The sequence below is a fragment of the Paracoccidioides lutzii genome, assembly GCF_000150705.2.
Source record: "Paracoccidioides lutzii Pb01 unplaced genomic scaffold supercont2.17, whole genome shotgun sequence".
Classification (NCBI taxonomy): domain Eukaryota; kingdom Fungi; phylum Ascomycota; class Eurotiomycetes; order Onygenales; family Ajellomycetaceae; genus Paracoccidioides; species Paracoccidioides lutzii.
This window is the reverse complement of record NW_015440963.1, coordinates 314,518-331,547: the sequence shown is the minus strand read 5'-3', so window position 1 is coordinate 331,547 and position 17,030 is coordinate 314,518. Positions and strand designations below refer to the sequence as shown.

The window sequence follows — 17,030 nt, the reverse complement described above, 5'->3', positions numbered from 1 at the left end:
CATAGGAACTCTCCTTCCCATGGCGGGAGGGATGTCTTCCTAAGCATGGCTTTGAATCCCACAGCAGAGCAGCATCTCAACTCTTCTTCTAGATGTTTCAGCAGAAAAAGAAGGTTTAATTGATTGAACATAAAATAAAACCAGCCACTTTTTACGGTAAGCCGCACAATGCCGCTATAGCATCACTCTTTCGCTCCTTCTTCCACAACCTTCGCACTCAAGATCTTAACGTCATCAACCGGCCTATCCCCCGCTCCCGTTTTCACCATCCCCATCCGTTGCACAACTCCCATTCCATCCTTCACCCTGCCAAATATCGTATGCTTCCCATCCAGCCAAGGTGTCGGAGCAAGAGTAATGAAAAACTGACTACCATTGGTATTGGGCCCGCTATTGGCCATGCTCAAGATCCCAGCGCCAGAATGTTGCAGCGACGAGCTGATTTCATCCTCAAACTTCTCGCCGTAGATCGAACTTCCCCCCCTGCCAGTGCCGGTTGGATCTCCACCTTGGATCATGAAATTTGAGATGATGCGGTGGAAGATTACGTTGTCGTAGTAGCCGCGTTGGGCGAGGGATGCGAAGTTCTTGCATGTCTAAAATTGAATGAAAAGTGAGAATTAGCAAATAGAGTAAAAGTGGGGTATTGATCTCAAAGCGAGAGGGGTGCGCAGACGTGCCTTGGGCGCATGGTCGTTGTAGAGCTCGACGGTGATGGAGCCCTGAGAAGCGTTAGCAAACCTATTCCAATAATATACAGACAGAGCTCTAGTTTGTAAGATTTAGCAGTACCATCGAAGTCTCGAGAATCACGTTGGTTACAACCATTGGTGCTGTTATGTACTGGCCGTACCAATTAGAAATTGTTGTTGGAGGGTTTTCTCAGAATTCAAGAACTGAACAATGAAGCTATTGATTGATGATCTTAGATAGCTAACAAAAACGTGGCAACGGGACTTTCATTACTTGGGGGGGTGGGGGTGGTTGGGGGAAATGGTGCGGAAAAACACTAGTTATAGTTAAGCGAGATTGCACGCTGACTAATCACAGATTATCAATAACTAGCTAACGTAATCAATGGCTCCAACTCTCTTGGGAAGGATTCGGTCCATTCATCAAGTAGGAACTGTCTAGCCAATCGGCTCTACCTAGTGTGGGGTTAGGGTCACATGCTGGGATGGAAGGATGTTGATAGATTGATATGATAACGAGCTCTAAGGCTTTGATAAGGTCAATTGCCCCCCTTATTGTCGATATGGAGCTCCCGTCCGTATCAGCCCTTTGCCTCCTATTAACCCAGCATCCTGCAACTTATCATTCAGCCAGACCAGTTCACATGTCGCCTCCGTTATAACTGATATTCTGCTTCCGTGGTTGATTTTGCAGTGGAGGTTTGATGCTGGAGAAGCGCCATGTGATTTTGGATGCTTCGTTTATGAATATGATAAAGCTGGACGAAGATTTTACTGGGCTTCTGCACCTGTCCAGTCTGAATCCATGTACATATAGGTTGAAGGTCATTCTCATGCTGCAAGCCAGCTTGAACGGGTGCCAATTTTTTATTTTTGTTATAACTACTTGAGATATTGTGACATTTATTTGAGGCGTGCTCAGCATGCTTTGATAAGCCGAGAATTGAACTGCGGAACAGAGTTGACTGTGAATACAACTAATCATCTAGATGGCTATAAGTAATTTTATAGTTTTGTAACACGACTTTTTTCAGTGTAAATTTTCGTTGAAAATCTATTAACATTAATATGACAATAGATTTTTATGTTGAATTTTTTTAAGAATTTTATCAATATGATATACTTTACAAGACTGCGAGATTCTTACTCTCTAAATGTTGTATTTTCTTCTTCTTCTTCTTCTTTTTTTTTTTTTTTTTTTTTTTTTTTTTTTTTTTTTTGTAGAGCTAATTTTCATAATCTCTATTATACTAATTTATATAACTGTCCTTCAAACATTTATTTATCAGTTATATGATCAATTAGGCGATCTTTTTTCCACCCCGATTCATACACTATGTATTCATTCTTGCGAATTTACCTTTACGAACTCCTCCTTCTTTTCCTTCCCTAATGAATTTGTCTCTTACAGCAAGGAAGTGTTAGGACTGCACTCAGTAGCATGTCCGCAACATAAGCTTTATTATGAGATCTATCAATTCATCTTATATGTATTATATTTCATGCTAATTGAGCGCTGCATATAAATTATTTCATTTTCCAAAAGTGTATTATTCAAGAATGCGGATATATAATCATTTAACTTCGCTTTTTATTTCTTGTTGCTAAGCTGTAAATAATAAGTAGTTACTCGTAAAATTACTAATTACTGCTTGAATAATCATATCTTATATACTTGCAATTTAGAGATATAAACCTGTCTTATTGATGTACACTATTCACTGAACTAAGAAATTCTTCAGTAGAGGTCAGCTTTTGATTTTCTTGTTGAGAATTCATGTGTGTGGTTCAACTGTGCAGTTGATAGGAATGGCTCGTGAGAGCAACATCGTAACTACACCTTGGGAGCTGCTTGCATGCTTAAAAATTGCTTAGTTTCATAACTAAGCTCTCATGATTAATTAAAAGAAGCCTTCTTCCTTGATTGGAAGCTGGATCTTTTTTGATTTGATGGGCATATCGAATGATTTAGTGGTTCATTGTGAGATGGTGTCTAGGTATTTGGGTGATCCACTTAAGTTAGGTTTGCATAGGGAGTGAGCTGATGGAGGCTCTATGGCAGTTCAGGCACAGCCGCCTTCCGCTTGGCGCTCCCGATCCTGAACCAAGCACCAAATGAACCTTAGAGAAAGTTCGCAAACACCCACCTCACACTCCTTTATGAACAACAGGGGATTCTGGAGACGACATCAACAATCCTCTCTCAAATAATGAAAATTTTTATCCCTACTATATCCTTCTTCTTTTCTGCGTAGCTCCTCAGTCGACTTCGACTGTGCGACGCTCTCTCTCCGTCCAAGGCGCTCCGCAATATGGAGTCTCCAGGCCTTTTAGCCAAACTGCTGGAGCAGGTCCAGCTCGAGTTTACTAAGTGCAAACCTCTCATACCTACATATAGTCACCTGCTCGTGTCAGCTCTCTTCCCCATCTACATAGGTGCCCATGCATCCTTAACAAGACCATCCTCCGCGGCCAAACCAACCACACGCAAAAACAAGTTAGAGACCGACGATGAAAATGAAGATAGCGACGAAGAAGACGACGAATCCAGCTTGACAAAAATGGAAGGCCTTGAGCCTTCTGATGCCATCATGTTCCCCGTCATGGCCGGCTTGACGCTGGGTGGCCTATATCTCCTGATCAACTGGCTCAATGACCCGGCCATCCTCAATAAGATTCTAGGCTTTTATTTTTCACAGGCTGGGACTGTTTTTGCCATTGCGTTTATGGGAGATGGGCTTTCGGTGCTGAGGTCGTTTATCTTCCCCTCCCGCTACGTTGCGGATGGCGTGGCGTGGAAAGCCAATCAGTGCAAGAGGGCTTTCGTGCCTGTTGAACATGACGGGCTGCCTTTGGAAGAGGTGCGTGAGGAGCGTAAATCTCCGCTGCCGGGTTCTCTGGGGGAAAGTCCCCTCCCCGCTTCATTTCTAGAGGCACTCTGGAGTGTGCGAGGGATTGTATATAGGAAAGCTACACTCCGCGCCTATATCCGCGGAGTCGTCGAGGTCAAAAGCAGATTCACGATTCTCGATATCGTGGGGAGCATCCTTGGTCTTGTAGCCGTATACTACTTTACCTTCGTCAAGAAGCCGTGGTGGCTTACCAACTTCCTAGGCTTCAGCTTTTCCTACGGTGCTATGCAATTCATGTCGCCCACGACATTCTGGACGGGCTCATTGGTTTTGAGCGCTTTGTTTTTTTATGATATCTACTTCGTATTCTTCACGCCGCTGATGGTTACCGTTGCCAAGAGCCTGGATATTCCCATCAAGCTGGTATTCCCGCGGCCCCCATCACCGGGGCAGGATCGTGATTCGGTGAATATGGCTATGCTGGGGTTAGGCGATATCGTGATACCTGGTATGGTGATCGGTTTAGCACTCCGGTTTGATCTTTTTCTTTACTACAAGCTCAAAGGCGCTATGTTGTCACTCAGAGCAGACGGCCGAGGTGTCAGCAACAGCGAGCCCGGGAAAATTATATACGTCAATGCCACCGGTCGCTGGGGTGAGCGTTTCTGGTCATCGGGTTCCACATCTTCACCAGTCACAAATCCTTCGCAGTGCATGGATGGTGGAAAGCTCACATTCAACGAAGCCAAATCCTTCCCCAAGACATATTTCTACGCCAGCCTAATTGGGTACGTGATGGGCATGTTGGCCACGCTTCTGGCGATGCAGATCTCCGGCCACGCGCAACCCGCCCTTCTCTATCTCGTCCCAGGTGTCCTTGGATCCCTGTGGACAACTGCGTTCGTGAAGGGGGATATCAAAGAGATGTGGAATTTCTCCGATGCAATCCAAGAGGAAGAGGAAGAAATAACAGCAGATAAAGATAAAGAGAAGAAAATGGAGGAGAAAGAAAATGCGCCTTCCGCAATGGGACTTTTCCGCAAGGTATTTTTTGGTAAAGACTCGAAGGCATCTACGAATCCTTTTAAATCTCCCAAGGGCAAATTCAAGGAACCATCTGCACACGAGACCTCTACATCTCGAGACATATTCTCGTTCTCCATTTCCATCCCAAAATCGAAAGCTATAACTAATCCTTCCACCAACCCCATTACGCCCTCCGACAAAGACAAAGTGAAAAAGTATGATACGAAACTGTCCCAATATAATCCAGCTGCGAGACGGGGGGAAGGGGATGATGAAGAAGAAGTTCACAGCTCCTATTCTGACAGCACACCTTCATCTTCCCTTTCGTCTCCCCTCCTTGTGGGAGGAATTGATATCCAGGAGCCGGCAATGAAGAGGCGGAGGGCCGAGGGGGCAGGTGATAGGAATAGAATTCCGAGTTGAGGCTGTGCACTGTGATTTTGTAGTTTTAGATTTACATTTATGCCTTGGTTTTGCATCAGATCTCTGGCATTTCGGTGGTTTGGGCGTTTGTGCAATCAATTGGGATATTGAGGCGAACCATATGGGTTGAATAACTCTGTTTTTTCTATGCTGTAGATGTTCATCAACGCGTGGCTAGAGATATATGAATAGAAAAGGAAGATACGTGTCTCTTCTATATTGAATCTCTGATATGGCGTGGCATGGGTGACGAAAAGAGAAGGCGAGGGTTTCGGATATATACATCGACGCCAACTTCAGTGCATATATCGGATCCCTCTGGCCTTGTTACGTATTGTTACCCTTCAGCCGTGGATATGAACATAATGCGGTCGAATTCCATGAATGCATAATATCTGCAATGTTAGAGGAAAAGTATGTTCCCATATACCAAAACATTGGAAATCTATCCACCTGCCACCAACCTGCACCTTTAAAGTGATCAAAATCATCGTCCCACAAGCAACCCTTTCCATTCCTCCCATTTACCCGTTGCCAATTCGGCAAGCTCTCTCACCTCCCTCCTCCCCACAGCCAACCCCCCGTTCTTCTCCAACTTCCAAATCTTCACCTCCCCATCCCGCCCCTTGTCAACAACCACACACACCCTCTCCGCACACAACGACTCCTCAAACGCATCTGGATCAGCAAGAATCCACCTCCGCGGCCTCCCTTCACCACCCACACTCATCTCCCCCACCGGCCTCTTCAAAAACGAATCCATATCCACCCCCGACTCGCCAACCGGCATCGGAATCTTCCACCTCTCCGCCTCATCCGCCTCAAACACCGCAAACGAGCTCGCAATGGGTAACCCGCGCAACCTCAACGGACGCGCCTCAGCAACATCGTCGGAACACAGCACCATACCGCGATCCATATCCCACCACGCTTTTGGTAGGCGCGTGTCGTGTAGTGCAGCGACGACGGCGCCCCACGCTGCATCGAAAAGGTTGCCTGCGTGCGAGATTATGAGGACGTCGATGTATAGGGTCCAGAAGGCTTTTGTTTCTGGTTCTGGTTCGTATGATTGCGGTTGGGGCTGGGTGGGAGTTGACGTGTTGGCTGTTGCTATGCTTGTGAGGTCCGGTTGGTGGTGAAGAATGCGCAAATCTGAGGCTCGGATCAGGCGGGTTGAATGGAGGAGACAGAGGAGCTTGTGGGAGAGTGATTGGGCGAGTGCGGAGGGGGGGGCGGAGGGGGAGATGCCAGGGGCACAACCCGTGCTGAGGGAGAGGTTAGGGACGAGGAGGTTGAAGTCACGTATTTCGGAGTCGTCGTCGTCGTCGTCGTCGTCGTCGTCGCCGTCGCTCTCTTCTGTTTCTTCATTGGTGCGCTGCTGTTGCTTTTGCTGTTGGTATTGGTGCACCGGTGCGCCTCCCGTTCTTCTCCGTTTAGAGGAAGTAGAATCCGATGAAGATACGTTCCATGCTGCTATGTCATCTGTTGAGAGAATTTCGCCGCGTACACCGCATACCACGACTGTATCGCCAGTGCGAACTACGGCGCTGGCATTGGTATGGGTTAGGGAGCCGGTGTTAACGGATACGGGGCGGAATTGACATGTCGAGCGTCCATTTACACGCAGAGGGGGTCGCGAGTCTGGGGATGGGGGTGAAAGATGCGCAAGGAGGTAGGCATGCGGTTGTAGCCTGGCGAATTGGGAGGGTGGGAGCGAAAGGGATGGAGGAGGCCCTTGAAGTGATTTGGATGAATCTGAGTTCAGGCTTGAGGTGGCAGTTATAGGTGCAGGCGCCATTGGTCTTGGGTTGTGGGTAGCCTGCAAAATGGTAGCGCTTGAATAACGGCTTCGAATGTGCTTGAGAGATATTAACAGCCCATCAATGCATGAAGTTTCTCATTTGACGGTGAACACTCTTTTATGCGATACCGACATTGACGCGGCAGAATATTTGGTCAAAGGCGGTGAGTTGAATTAGCTATCACATGATTTGCTGGCGGGTTTGATTTGTTTGCAACACAGCGAAATCAACTTGGGCTTGCCGCAGTCTTCATCGATATACCACGACGAAATAAACAGAGGGATCTCTTCCCTGGCGCTTTACCAGTAGAGTGATGCCCTCAAGAGCATTAACTACAATCTGCCGCTCAGCATCTATTGGGCTAGAATCGATTCCACAAAGGTTCTTGTTACTGGTGCTCATCTTTCGTCACACTCTCAAACGTAAATGTAACCATAACCTTGTGGTTCCATTTTGAAATTTGGCGGCGATTCATAACTCCACAATAATGGTCAAGCTATTGAATAAAGTCAAGGGACGGTGATCTCAACCCGGCCACATCCTTCATATATTATTGATATGGAGCCCCGGTATGGAGCCGCAATTCCCATGAAGGAGAAGACGGTCTTTTTTCATGCGCAAGTAGAAAGGTCCTGCCTTTAGGCTGCATTCATATCATTCTACAAGACCCTTCAACGGCAGTTCTTCATATTCATTTTTCTTTAAAAGGGTATTGCCCCTGTGACATATCATCCTCTACATATCAATTCAGAAAACATTGGAGCAATGCAGCCAAAAGATATCAACACCCCAGCTAAAGTACCTCTCTACGGTGAACCGAAGAAAAAGAAAGGAAGAAGGGGATCCTCAACAAATATGGCTCCAACCATCCAGGTTATTGACCATGCCTGGGATCACCCAGAAAGCGTCATGCTCCGTTAAGCGCAAAGTGACGAGCTCACCCAGTGCTGCAACCACACCAAATGTTTTGGTAAAATCCAGCTTTCTTGAAAGGAACATTGTTAGAGATCGCGAGCGCTAAAACTGCCATAGATGGGGGATCACGGTTCGGAAATGTAGGAGCAGTGGGTGTTATATATTACTCTTTGGACCCGTGACGACAATCTGGTATAAAACGTAACGAGAGGCTAATGATGAGCTTTCCAACAGCTTCCACGTTGTGTAGTGTTACAATGTCGACCGCAAGGGAGGCTTTGGTAATAATACTGGCAATTCCCGCAATCCATTGGTGCTGCTAGAGAAATTGTTCGGTTCATTATTTCATCATCAAACTCATCAATGCATCCGTAGATGATATCGTGATATCCAACATATTGGATGACAGTTTGACGATTGCATTTGAAATATGAATGTGCGCTTAGTTTTAATTCTTTTATGACAAATACTAAGGTGGTAGCTCCAGATATCGACCATCCAAGTGGGATGGTATAGCGACCCCTGGACGATGTGCCCGGAGCATATGGTTTGGCGCTACGCCGTTTCCAATATGGCAGCGATGGTGTGTATGTCCATCGTGCTAGATTGGTCTCCCGTGCTGGGCCGGCCTTCAACAGAAATCGACGAATCCCGGCAGGAAACAGACCGAGGGGATCAGCTCATCGATGAAGCCTTTCTCATGAAGAAGCCTTTCAGACCTACGCGTACCCACACGAAACTCAAGAATGGAGGATGAGCAATGCCAAGAAGGGCTTCCAGGGCTTCTGCTGCCCCTTCTGTAAGATTGCTCCTTAATGTATGACGAAATAAAGCAGAATGTTCTGAGATCATGACAGTCGTTCAATCCAGAAGAGAGCAACATTAACTATCTCCATGTAGGAGTCGAGCAGAACTAACAAATCCCTGATGTGCTGGGCGGCAGTGGCAGAAAGTTGAAGTCGGTGAAGGAGGAGTACCCGCTAGCCCTGATCTGTCGGTGTAGCCTCCTCGATAACCGGTCATACGCCCTCTGATTGGCTGGGGAAGCCTGCGACCTCATCAGAGTCATCACGTCTGACTCCACGCTTTCTGGGCACTAATGCAGCACAGAGCACGTCAGCCGGCGGATCAACCTCCAATGCCATCGTCAGTCAGGGATGTTCTTATCCGCCAACAACGGCCCCAGGGTGGTCAAGGGACTCAAGATCCAGGGTCTTGGGGGAGGAAACACTCGGGTTTCTGTAACAAAGACTACTGGGCGGCTTGGCAGCCGGGGCGGTAAACAATGCCATGCGACTCGTTCCCTTACCTCGCAGAGTCGCAGCTCTTCTTTCTGATATCTCTGATTCGCGGGGCGATCTCTTCTTAGCGTTGAGAGGATTCGCTTTGCTCTCTGTTCGCGGTGTGGTTGATGGTTGGCGGTTGGTCTGAGTCCGCAGAGCATGAACAGCCTGTAACGTTCTCTGACACCGTTACCCGTTGGCTTAGCTGTGGCTCTCCCTGAGAGTACCAATGAAGGCGTAACAGCGTGCAATTGCCCTGTATCCTTCACGGCTCTGCAGAAGCAGGCACAACTGCAGCCAATACAACAAATGGAGATGGGCCCTCCACTCGCAGGTGGCCTTCGGTGAGTCTTGGCAAACAGGCGGGTAGCCGAATTGTTTTGAAGATGTCACGAAGATAACACGTTTAGAAATTACGAAGGAAGTCAAAAAACCTGCTTGGATATTGAGGAATGAGCCTCTTGGAGATCGAAAGAATCAGTTGATCGTTACCAGTTGTGGCAGATTATGAACCGAACAATCACTAGTGAGGATTGACCGGAGGAAACTTTATGATTGGCTTAGTGAACTGGAAAATCCTGGGGATATCGAGAGGAAATTGGTACGGTTCACTTAGGCTTCGGGAGAGTTATGGATGTACGGAGGAGTATCGGATGCTCCAAGGACGCCATCCTTGGTCGTCACAGTGTGAATCTTCATTCCCGTTTCTGATTCGCTATAGGGCCATCCCCGTCCCGAAAAGTCCAGGGTCCCTTTTCCAATGAGAGCTATCCTCCTCATGGAACCCCGCTCCATCCTCCTCTTGCTGTGGCGGTATTTCAAAAAGCGTGTGTGGAACGGTTTCGAGTCCTGAATCTTCAGAATCGGCATTCTATTGCCGGTGTGTACAACAACTCTCAAAGCGAGCGCCAACCGTAGATGCTCAAACAGCCGCCAGTGGATACACAAGCAGATAATTTAGACCAGCAATAGGAAAGTCCCTATCATATTTCCACATTTTATGCGGTCTCGTTCACTGTCAAACAATTGCGACATTTGACTTTCTCCTGTCACTGAACTTCTACGCTCATCACATCTTTAAGACCTTCTTATCTTCCTTCCAGACAAGTCCTAACGCAAGCGATCTTAATTCCAACTTGAATTCTGAATAGACACCCTTTTTCGAGAAAAGGCAGCCAGCTACCTTGTGTACCACTTTGATCTTAAGTGTTAGTTTAGTGACCGCCCTAGGGACCAGCATATATGTTCCATCTGCCACACAAAATTCCGAGAATAATTCTGCACGCCGGTTGACAGTCAACGGGATATCGACCACGCTGGCAGTTTCGCTCAACATCTACATTCACTCCTTTCGTTTTTTTTCGAGATCTGTTTCTTTGGGACTTTTGCGACACAAGGTCCGTGGTTTTTGTGCGTTCACTTCTGTCTTTAAGACATTGGCTCCAACTGAGTTGTACCAGCGTTGTGGAAGTCCGTTGCTCGAGTTATACCCGTCTGTGATACAGTGAAGATAACAAGCGTTGGTTCCACACCACAAGTGAATTAGGCTCCGCTGCAAGGACCGAAATTGATAGTTCTTCTGAATCGCAGCTTTTGGAATCCTCCAGCCTGAATCCTGTTGTCGACACTGATTACTCCTCTCCTCTGCCCCTACCTTGCTGCATTTCAGCATGCACACTGCCGATAACTTTCATATCTGATTGCACAAAGAGATTTTGGCTAGCTATCTTTGCGAATATTCTACGCAAGTGGCTCGACTTACTTCTTCAATTCCAGCAGTGCATAAACGCACCGCAAACGGACCACGGGACTTGATGATAATCGTTCTTCGTCATTGAAGGAAAGCTGGTCGAATAGACGGAATAACATTGCAGAGCTTAAAACGGACTGGGCAAGAGGGCTGGCTCTTCAGGGTTGGGAGGCACTTAGCATATTCTTCATGGTTATTCCAACTGGTTCTGGGATAGGCGATTCCTACCAGGTTCGCTTTTAGAAAGTGGAAAGCTTCGTCCCAGTCGACACATCATGTCACCACTCAACAGATTCAGAGACGCGGAAGACATATTTTCAAGAGAACTGGTAGCCCCATTTGTTTCACTAGCGAAACGCATAGATATAATTCTCGACAGTACCAGCACCATTCAACAAATAGAGGACAGCAGAAGGGATCCATTTAAGAAATCAGGCAAATATGCCCTTGGCTGGGTGTATTTTGCAATCATTCTGCTCGTCTTCACGTCCCTACTTCACCTTTACCACGTTTGGTGCGACAAGATAAGAACGGGTCTCTACAAGGAGTATGTACTCAACACCAAAAACTTTTATCCGGAATCACCTTTCGAAATGACAAGCCCCGGCACTGCAACCTCCACGCGCAATTTTTTTCCTGCAGATGGACCCCTTCCGTCAACAGCCAGGCAAGAGTCCTCAATATCAAATATACGGTTTATAAACAATTTACTGGCGCTCGTTAGGTGGATAGTCTATAGACCAATACCTGTGATCAGGATATGGAAACTGGAGATCGTTCCGCCATCGATGGGAGCCACCGTTCTCGTTCTGCTGGCTCTGATATTTGTCACTCTATACTGCTTTCTCCCCCAGCCGCTTTTCTACTCTAGCATACGATCCGGATCTCCTCCTCTGGCTATTCGCGCCGGAATGCTGGCCGTTGCTTTGATGCCGTGGATCATCGCGTTAAGCTCAAAGGCAAATTTTATCTCTCTGATAACCGGCATAGGTCATGAAAGACTTAACGTTCTCCATAGATGGGCCGGGTATCTCTGTCTCTTTCTAAGCCTCGTCCATATGATTCCATTCTACATAACCCCTGTCTGGGGGGACAACGCGCTGTCTCTATATGAGCAGCTTCGCAGGGGGAACATGTATATATATGGCACTGGACTGGCAGCATTCGTGCCGCTTTGTTTCCTTTGTGTTCACTCCTTACCGGTGCTCCGCAACCAGCTATATGAGCTCTTCGTTTTGCTACACGTACCAGTTTCCATTGTTTTTACAGGTATGCTTTTTTGGCACTGCAGAAATGTCCTGACCTCATGGCATTATCTATTCGCTACAGTGGCCGTCTGGCTCCTCTCTTATATCGTTAGGCTGTTCTTCCTGAATTGGACCAATCCGTTTCGCCTATCCTGGCTCATCGGAGAAGAATCTGCCATCACCATCCTTCCTGAAAATGCAATCAAAGTTACCATCCCCACGCAGAAGAAATGGAGGCCAGGACAATACGTCTACCTACGCATGCCGGGGATTTCTTTCTTTGAGAACCATCCTTTCACCGTCGCATCTTTATGCAGTGACGACTTCCCATCCGAATATGGTGAAAATTTCCGAGATATGACACTCGTTTTCCGACCGTTTAGTGGCTTTACAGCCAAGGTTCTGGACACGGCTCTTGAAAAGGGTCCATATAAAACCTACCGTGCATTTATCGATGGGCCTTACGGAGGTATGAGACGGGTGATAGCCTCATTCGATGATGTGATATTCTTCGCGGGAGGGAGTGGCATCACTGCCATTGCAAGCCAACTCCTTGACCTGATAAAACGAATGCGAGATGGCAAAGCCCTCACGAGAAAAGTGCGTGTTGTATGGGCTCTCAAGCGCCCAGAGACCATGGAATGGTTCAAGGAGGAATTACGAATATGCCGCGAATACGCTCCTCCAGGCTCCATCTTCTGCCAATTCTACCTCACCGCCGCCAAACGCCATGATGGCACCATCAGGACACGCTCTCGACCACACAGCACCGTTCTCCACGATCGCATCAACGACGTCTTCCAAGGAGTCGCCAGCAAACGCAATTCCGCCTTCATTCGCGAGGAAGCTGGTGGTGACCAGGAACGTGAAAAGGAACTCCGCCGCGAAAACGAAGACGGTATCACCGCCCTCCCACTGGCACACATCCACCAACATCCCCGGCCCCCCGTCTCCGCCTTTCCCTTTCCTCAAGAAGATTCAATAGATTACTTTAGCCAGCCACATCAACCCCACCACTTCCCACAAAACACATATGACCAACAAGACTCCCGCAACTTCGACTTCGGCTTTCCCTCCACACCCACCCTCTTCCAAAAGAACCTAATGCGCTTCGCTTTCCTCCCGACGCAGAAACGCGACGGCTGGCGCACGGAGTATGGCAGGCCCGATATACCTTACATGCTACGACAGTTTTCTAAGGACTTTGGGCGCCGAACTTGTGTGTTTGTTTGCGGACCGCCGAGTATGCGGATTGATGTGGCAAGTACAGTTGCGCAGTTGCAGGGAGAGGTTATAAGGAATTCGGGGAGGGATGAATTGTATTTGCATACGGAAAATTATGCGATATGATGCGAGGGTCTTTTATTCTCACATAAAATCTATCTACCTCCTGCTGGCGAACGCGGTGAGAATACCCAGCACATATATTTTTTCTCTGGCATTTTCTACAGATCTAAGACAAGGGGTTTATTCGTATTTTTTCTTATCCTTATACATATTTCCTGTTATTTATCTTCTTTGCATGGGTGGGGTTATTCCTTTGGCATGTATCCAACTGAACCCTATCAGTACCCCTTGTTTCTCGAGTTTGTTGCATATACAAAACTTCCTGGTATTATCTTAACATATCTACATACTTCCTTTAACGTGATACCCTTACTCAATGATACGTAAAATATAACATTGCTCACTGCTTCTACTACTCTGTGCTCTATGCCGATAGAACCGTGCATATATGCGGGTCTTTGACTAGCCTGTAGCCAGCCTTAGCATAGCCAGCCTATGGTCAACTGGATGACTGGTCAGTTGACGGATAGGTAAGTATCTACTACAAGAGAACTTCGTCATTGTTTCTCCTATTAGCGGAGAATCTAGAAATAGGTGTTGGAAAGTAGTGCGGTGCTGGTTGCAAATATTATGCTCTGCAATAGCGCGTAGTAGAAGATAATAATAAAAAATTTGATAACTGTAAGAGCAACTAACAACATGCATGAAATGATGAAAAAAAAGAAGGAAACTAGCGGGCATTAAAATATCGTCCCGATCTATATTTATGTGCATTCTCTACCTAGGTATGTATAACCGCACGTCTCACGGAGAAATGACGCTTATCAATGAAACATCCGAGTAGAAAATGTAGTCGTCGAGATACACAAAAACTCTATACTACATATCATATCCATTTCGTGGGTATATCTACAGTGGCCACACAAGGCGCAACACGAGCAATCCGGGTGCTTTGGTGACACCGGGCACCTCTATACTGGTTCCTGGATATAGGGGCTTTGTTAAATTCGCATTCCCTCTTGTGGGAGATCGCAGAGAACCTGTCGTAAAGGAAATGGGGAGAGTTCTTTCAGCAGACAAGCAGTCACATAAATGTGGAGTGATGGATGGGAGGCGGAATTAGTTGCCGTTTCGACTGTCTTCGCAAACTTGTACATCCCGTAAACGTAGGGAGGGATATATTGAGATAAGGTAAATTTGCATTGTGGGGGTGTGAGGTTGTGAGGTTTGCGATTGTTTCCGCACATCTTTCCTAGGGATAGGTAGAGTTTGAGGTACCTCCCATGGCTGGAGATACAGTACATTGTATTGATGCCTTCACAGCAAGTTGATGTCGTCGTGGTTGGGTCGACCTGGTCTGGGAAGCCAATTTAAAACCGAATTGAAGGACTGCAATCCTCCACAACCAGAGTAGTATTTAACTTGAGTACTTAAATGCGCCATGCGAAAGAGATACCCAAGATTCGGGAAAAGAGGATGCCAGCGGTATCCCCCTTCTATAAAATTGTTTTCCAGTGCAAAATTTGGGAGAGCATCGTTCGCTAGATCCTGAAGTACTTCATCAATCAGCAGTCATGCGCTTTTCACTCGTTTTCTGACACATTCATCCAGTTAGAGGGTGTCATAGTCCTCAAAAGGCTCTGACGGTCGTGGCGCTGTCCTCTTCATCCAACTTAACCTTCTCCCAATCATCGTCACCTTCGTTGATTCTTTCAGAGCCGTCAACCGGGTCTCGTTTACTAGTTGCCCCTTCCTCGTCCCATGCCAAGTCGAGCTTGACGATCTTCGCCCCGCCCGGTTTCAGACGTCTGTAATACCCCTCAACGACGCCTTCTTGAATTGCGAAACCTCGTGCGACGTACCAGACCAACGCTTCCTCGTTTGTCTCGTGGACATGCGCCGTGACAGTCCGGATATTATAATGCCTAACAATGGGGGATACCGATCGCGGCGACATTCCAGGAGCGACGGAAGGGTCATATATTAACGACTCCAGAAGAGATGCAGCTATCCCTCTCCCACGATAGGGAGAAAGGAGATGCAGGGTTTGTATATATAAATTCGTAGACTGCGCTTCGGGGTCCGTAGGAGAAGGATCAGCAGTCACAGGCTGTGGTTCTAACCGACACCGTATTCCTCCAATAACTTTATCTGAGGTTGGTAGTGGCGATGCCTTGGCAGTCGTGGAAAACGTGATTGCTGCCACGTCCGTGGCTGGGTGGTCGTGGTAGATGGCCACGCGAGAGAGAGAGGAGACGACGGGATCTGTGATGGTCGCAGTGTAAAATGAGTTCGGATAGCGGACTGGCAGCAACAGACCCGTAATGCGCATTAATGATGGGACATGCCCTGTTCTGACAGGTTCAATAGTGACATTCGGATGTGGGGTATAAACGGTCTCTAGAGGTTTAGGGTACGGTTTTGGCTCAAAGGCAGAGTCATCGTTACTCGACTTGTTGACATGAGATGAATTTACAGACGGTGGGGAGATTGGTTGTGTTGGCTGAAAGGATGGGATATTAGGCTTGAAGTTGTTCTTGTCGACATTTGGCCTGTTATTGCCGCTTCTATTACTACTTGTTGAAGGGGTGGGAGAGATACCAGGAGGAGAGGCGGCTTTTGTAAAAAAGGAGTCCGGCATAGCAGAAGCAGTTCAAGGTTGAAACATATGCCTATTTGTCTATCGGAGCAGAGCAAACCTAGACGGCATATATAACAAACCACGAACCGATTGATTGTCCTGGCAAAGTAACTTTTGTCCGACGGTGGATTGCCGATGCGGCTTAAATAAAGATGCGGAGATGAGATAAGATAAGATCGGCCGAAGTTTCTGCGCTTAGCCCAGATAGGCATGATAGGTTCCGTGACAGAACCATACGGTATTATATCCCGCCCACCCAAAAAGCTCTTGAGCTTCTTGTCAACAGCCAAATGTGCTTGAACGTCACCAACAGCGGAGAACAACACAGCCTATACGGAGTAGATACTCACTGCTACAACACAACTCCGGGCCAACAGTGGCCAGTGTCAGCCTTCTTAAACTGCAGCCTTCGCCCCTCCTTGCTCCTGCACAAGTGATGTAAGAATGGAATTGTGGATCGTCGTTGGCATTTCTGCATCTACAAGGGTTTGTTTTCATTCCCTGTTGTTATCTGTCTTCCCCTAGTTGTTTCTGAACGGGGATTCCATTGAGCTCAACTAACCATATATGCCTAGATTTACCTCCGTACTCCGGGAGAACCTCGACCCTTATAGGTGTCTAAGGAAACATTAGTAAAAGGTGCCTACGAACCTTTCCTTCCAACCCCGCCGTTTTAGCATAACCCCCGTCCCAGTGATACAAACGGGTGCCGTTCAACCGCACGTACTCTCAGTTGGAGATAGCTAGTTCTGGAGGTGGTATACCAAACGAGTTTCCAAGCTTCCTCCCAAGCCAGCCGGACGACGTTGCTTTTGGTTTAAGACGCATGGGGGCATACAAATTACCTTGGGAAACAAGAAACCCGTGCTTGGAGCGGGTGCATCTTGCTCAGGCCTCCTTGAGCTAGATCAACTATATCCTTTTAATCATCAGGTCAGCCCCGATTCTGTCCATATTGAAGCTACTTCCATGTATTTATTCAATGTGAGCTATCCTCAATGTTGGTTTGCTAGGAAAGCGTGGAGATTTGGCAATTCTGGCTCTCGTCAGGCTGGCAAGCGCTACAGTCTTTGACGCATTATATGCTACTGCATCGCATATCTGTTTCTGTG

The 17,030-nt window shown here is 47.2% G+C and overlaps 8 protein-coding genes across 8 annotated transcripts; 4 read left to right on the top strand and 4 right to left on the bottom strand.

The window, feature by feature from the left end:
• Window positions 1-182: 182 nt before the first annotated feature.
• On the bottom strand, window positions 183-691 carry PAAG_06168 (peptidyl-prolyl cis-trans isomerase cypE; the record flags this gene model as incomplete). Its single annotated transcript, XM_015845808.1, has 2 exons — window positions 183-596; window positions 677-691. The coding sequence occupies 2 exons, from the start codon at window positions 689-691 to the stop codon at window positions 183-185; spliced, it is 429 nt and encodes a 142-aa protein (XP_015700034.1).
• Window positions 692-3,004: 2,313 nt separating this feature from the next.
• Window positions 3,005-4,993, top strand: PAAG_06167 (peptidase A22B family protein; the record flags this gene model as incomplete). Its single annotated transcript, XM_002791856.1, has 1 exon — window positions 3,005-4,993. The coding sequence occupies one exon, from the start codon at window positions 3,005-3,007 to the stop codon at window positions 4,991-4,993; it is 1,989 nt and encodes a 662-aa protein (XP_002791902.1).
• A 487-nt stretch (window positions 4,994-5,480) lies between these two features.
• On the bottom strand, window positions 5,481-6,791 carry PAAG_06166 (3' exoribonuclease family protein; the record flags this gene model as incomplete). Its single annotated transcript, XM_002791855.1, has 1 exon — window positions 5,481-6,791. One exon carries the CDS (start codon window positions 6,789-6,791, stop codon window positions 5,481-5,483), a length of 1,311 nt encoding a protein of 436 aa, XP_002791901.1.
• An 887-nt stretch (window positions 6,792-7,678) lies between these two features.
• PAAG_12171 (hypothetical protein) lies at window positions 7,679-7,854 on the top strand (the record flags this gene model as incomplete). The annotated part of the gene is made up of 2 exons (XM_015847694.1): window positions 7,679-7,765; window positions 7,828-7,854. 2 exons carry the CDS (start codon window positions 7,679-7,681, stop codon window positions 7,852-7,854), a joined length of 114 nt encoding a protein of 37 aa, XP_015702685.1.
• A 427-nt stretch (window positions 7,855-8,281) lies between these two features.
• On the top strand, window positions 8,282-9,341 carry PAAG_12170 (hypothetical protein; the record flags this gene model as incomplete). Its single annotated transcript, XM_002791854.2, has 6 exons — window positions 8,282-8,435; window positions 8,482-8,509; window positions 8,654-8,728; window positions 8,816-8,988; window positions 9,080-9,124; window positions 9,199-9,341. The coding sequence occupies 6 exons, from the start codon at window positions 8,282-8,284 to the stop codon at window positions 9,339-9,341; spliced, it is 618 nt and encodes a 205-aa protein (XP_002791900.2).
• A 264-nt stretch (window positions 9,342-9,605) lies between these two features.
• PAAG_12169 (hypothetical protein) lies at window positions 9,606-9,863 on the bottom strand (the record flags this gene model as incomplete). The annotated part of the gene is made up of 1 exon (XM_015847693.1): window positions 9,606-9,863. One exon carries the CDS (start codon window positions 9,861-9,863, stop codon window positions 9,606-9,608), a length of 258 nt encoding a protein of 85 aa, XP_015702684.1.
• Window positions 9,864-11,018: 1,155 nt separating this feature from the next.
• On the top strand, window positions 11,019-13,340 carry PAAG_06164 (ferric reductase transmembrane component 7; the record flags this gene model as incomplete). The annotated part of the gene is made up of 1 exon (XM_002791853.1): window positions 11,019-13,340. The coding sequence occupies one exon, from the start codon at window positions 11,019-11,021 to the stop codon at window positions 13,338-13,340; it is 2,322 nt and encodes a 773-aa protein (XP_002791899.1).
• Window positions 13,341-14,907: 1,567 nt separating this feature from the next.
• Window positions 14,908-15,918, bottom strand: PAAG_06163 (hypothetical protein; the record flags this gene model as incomplete). The annotated part of the gene is made up of 1 exon (XM_002791852.1): window positions 14,908-15,918. One exon carries the CDS (start codon window positions 15,916-15,918, stop codon window positions 14,908-14,910), a length of 1,011 nt encoding a protein of 336 aa, XP_002791898.1.
• Window positions 15,919-17,030: the final 1,112 nt, after the last annotated feature.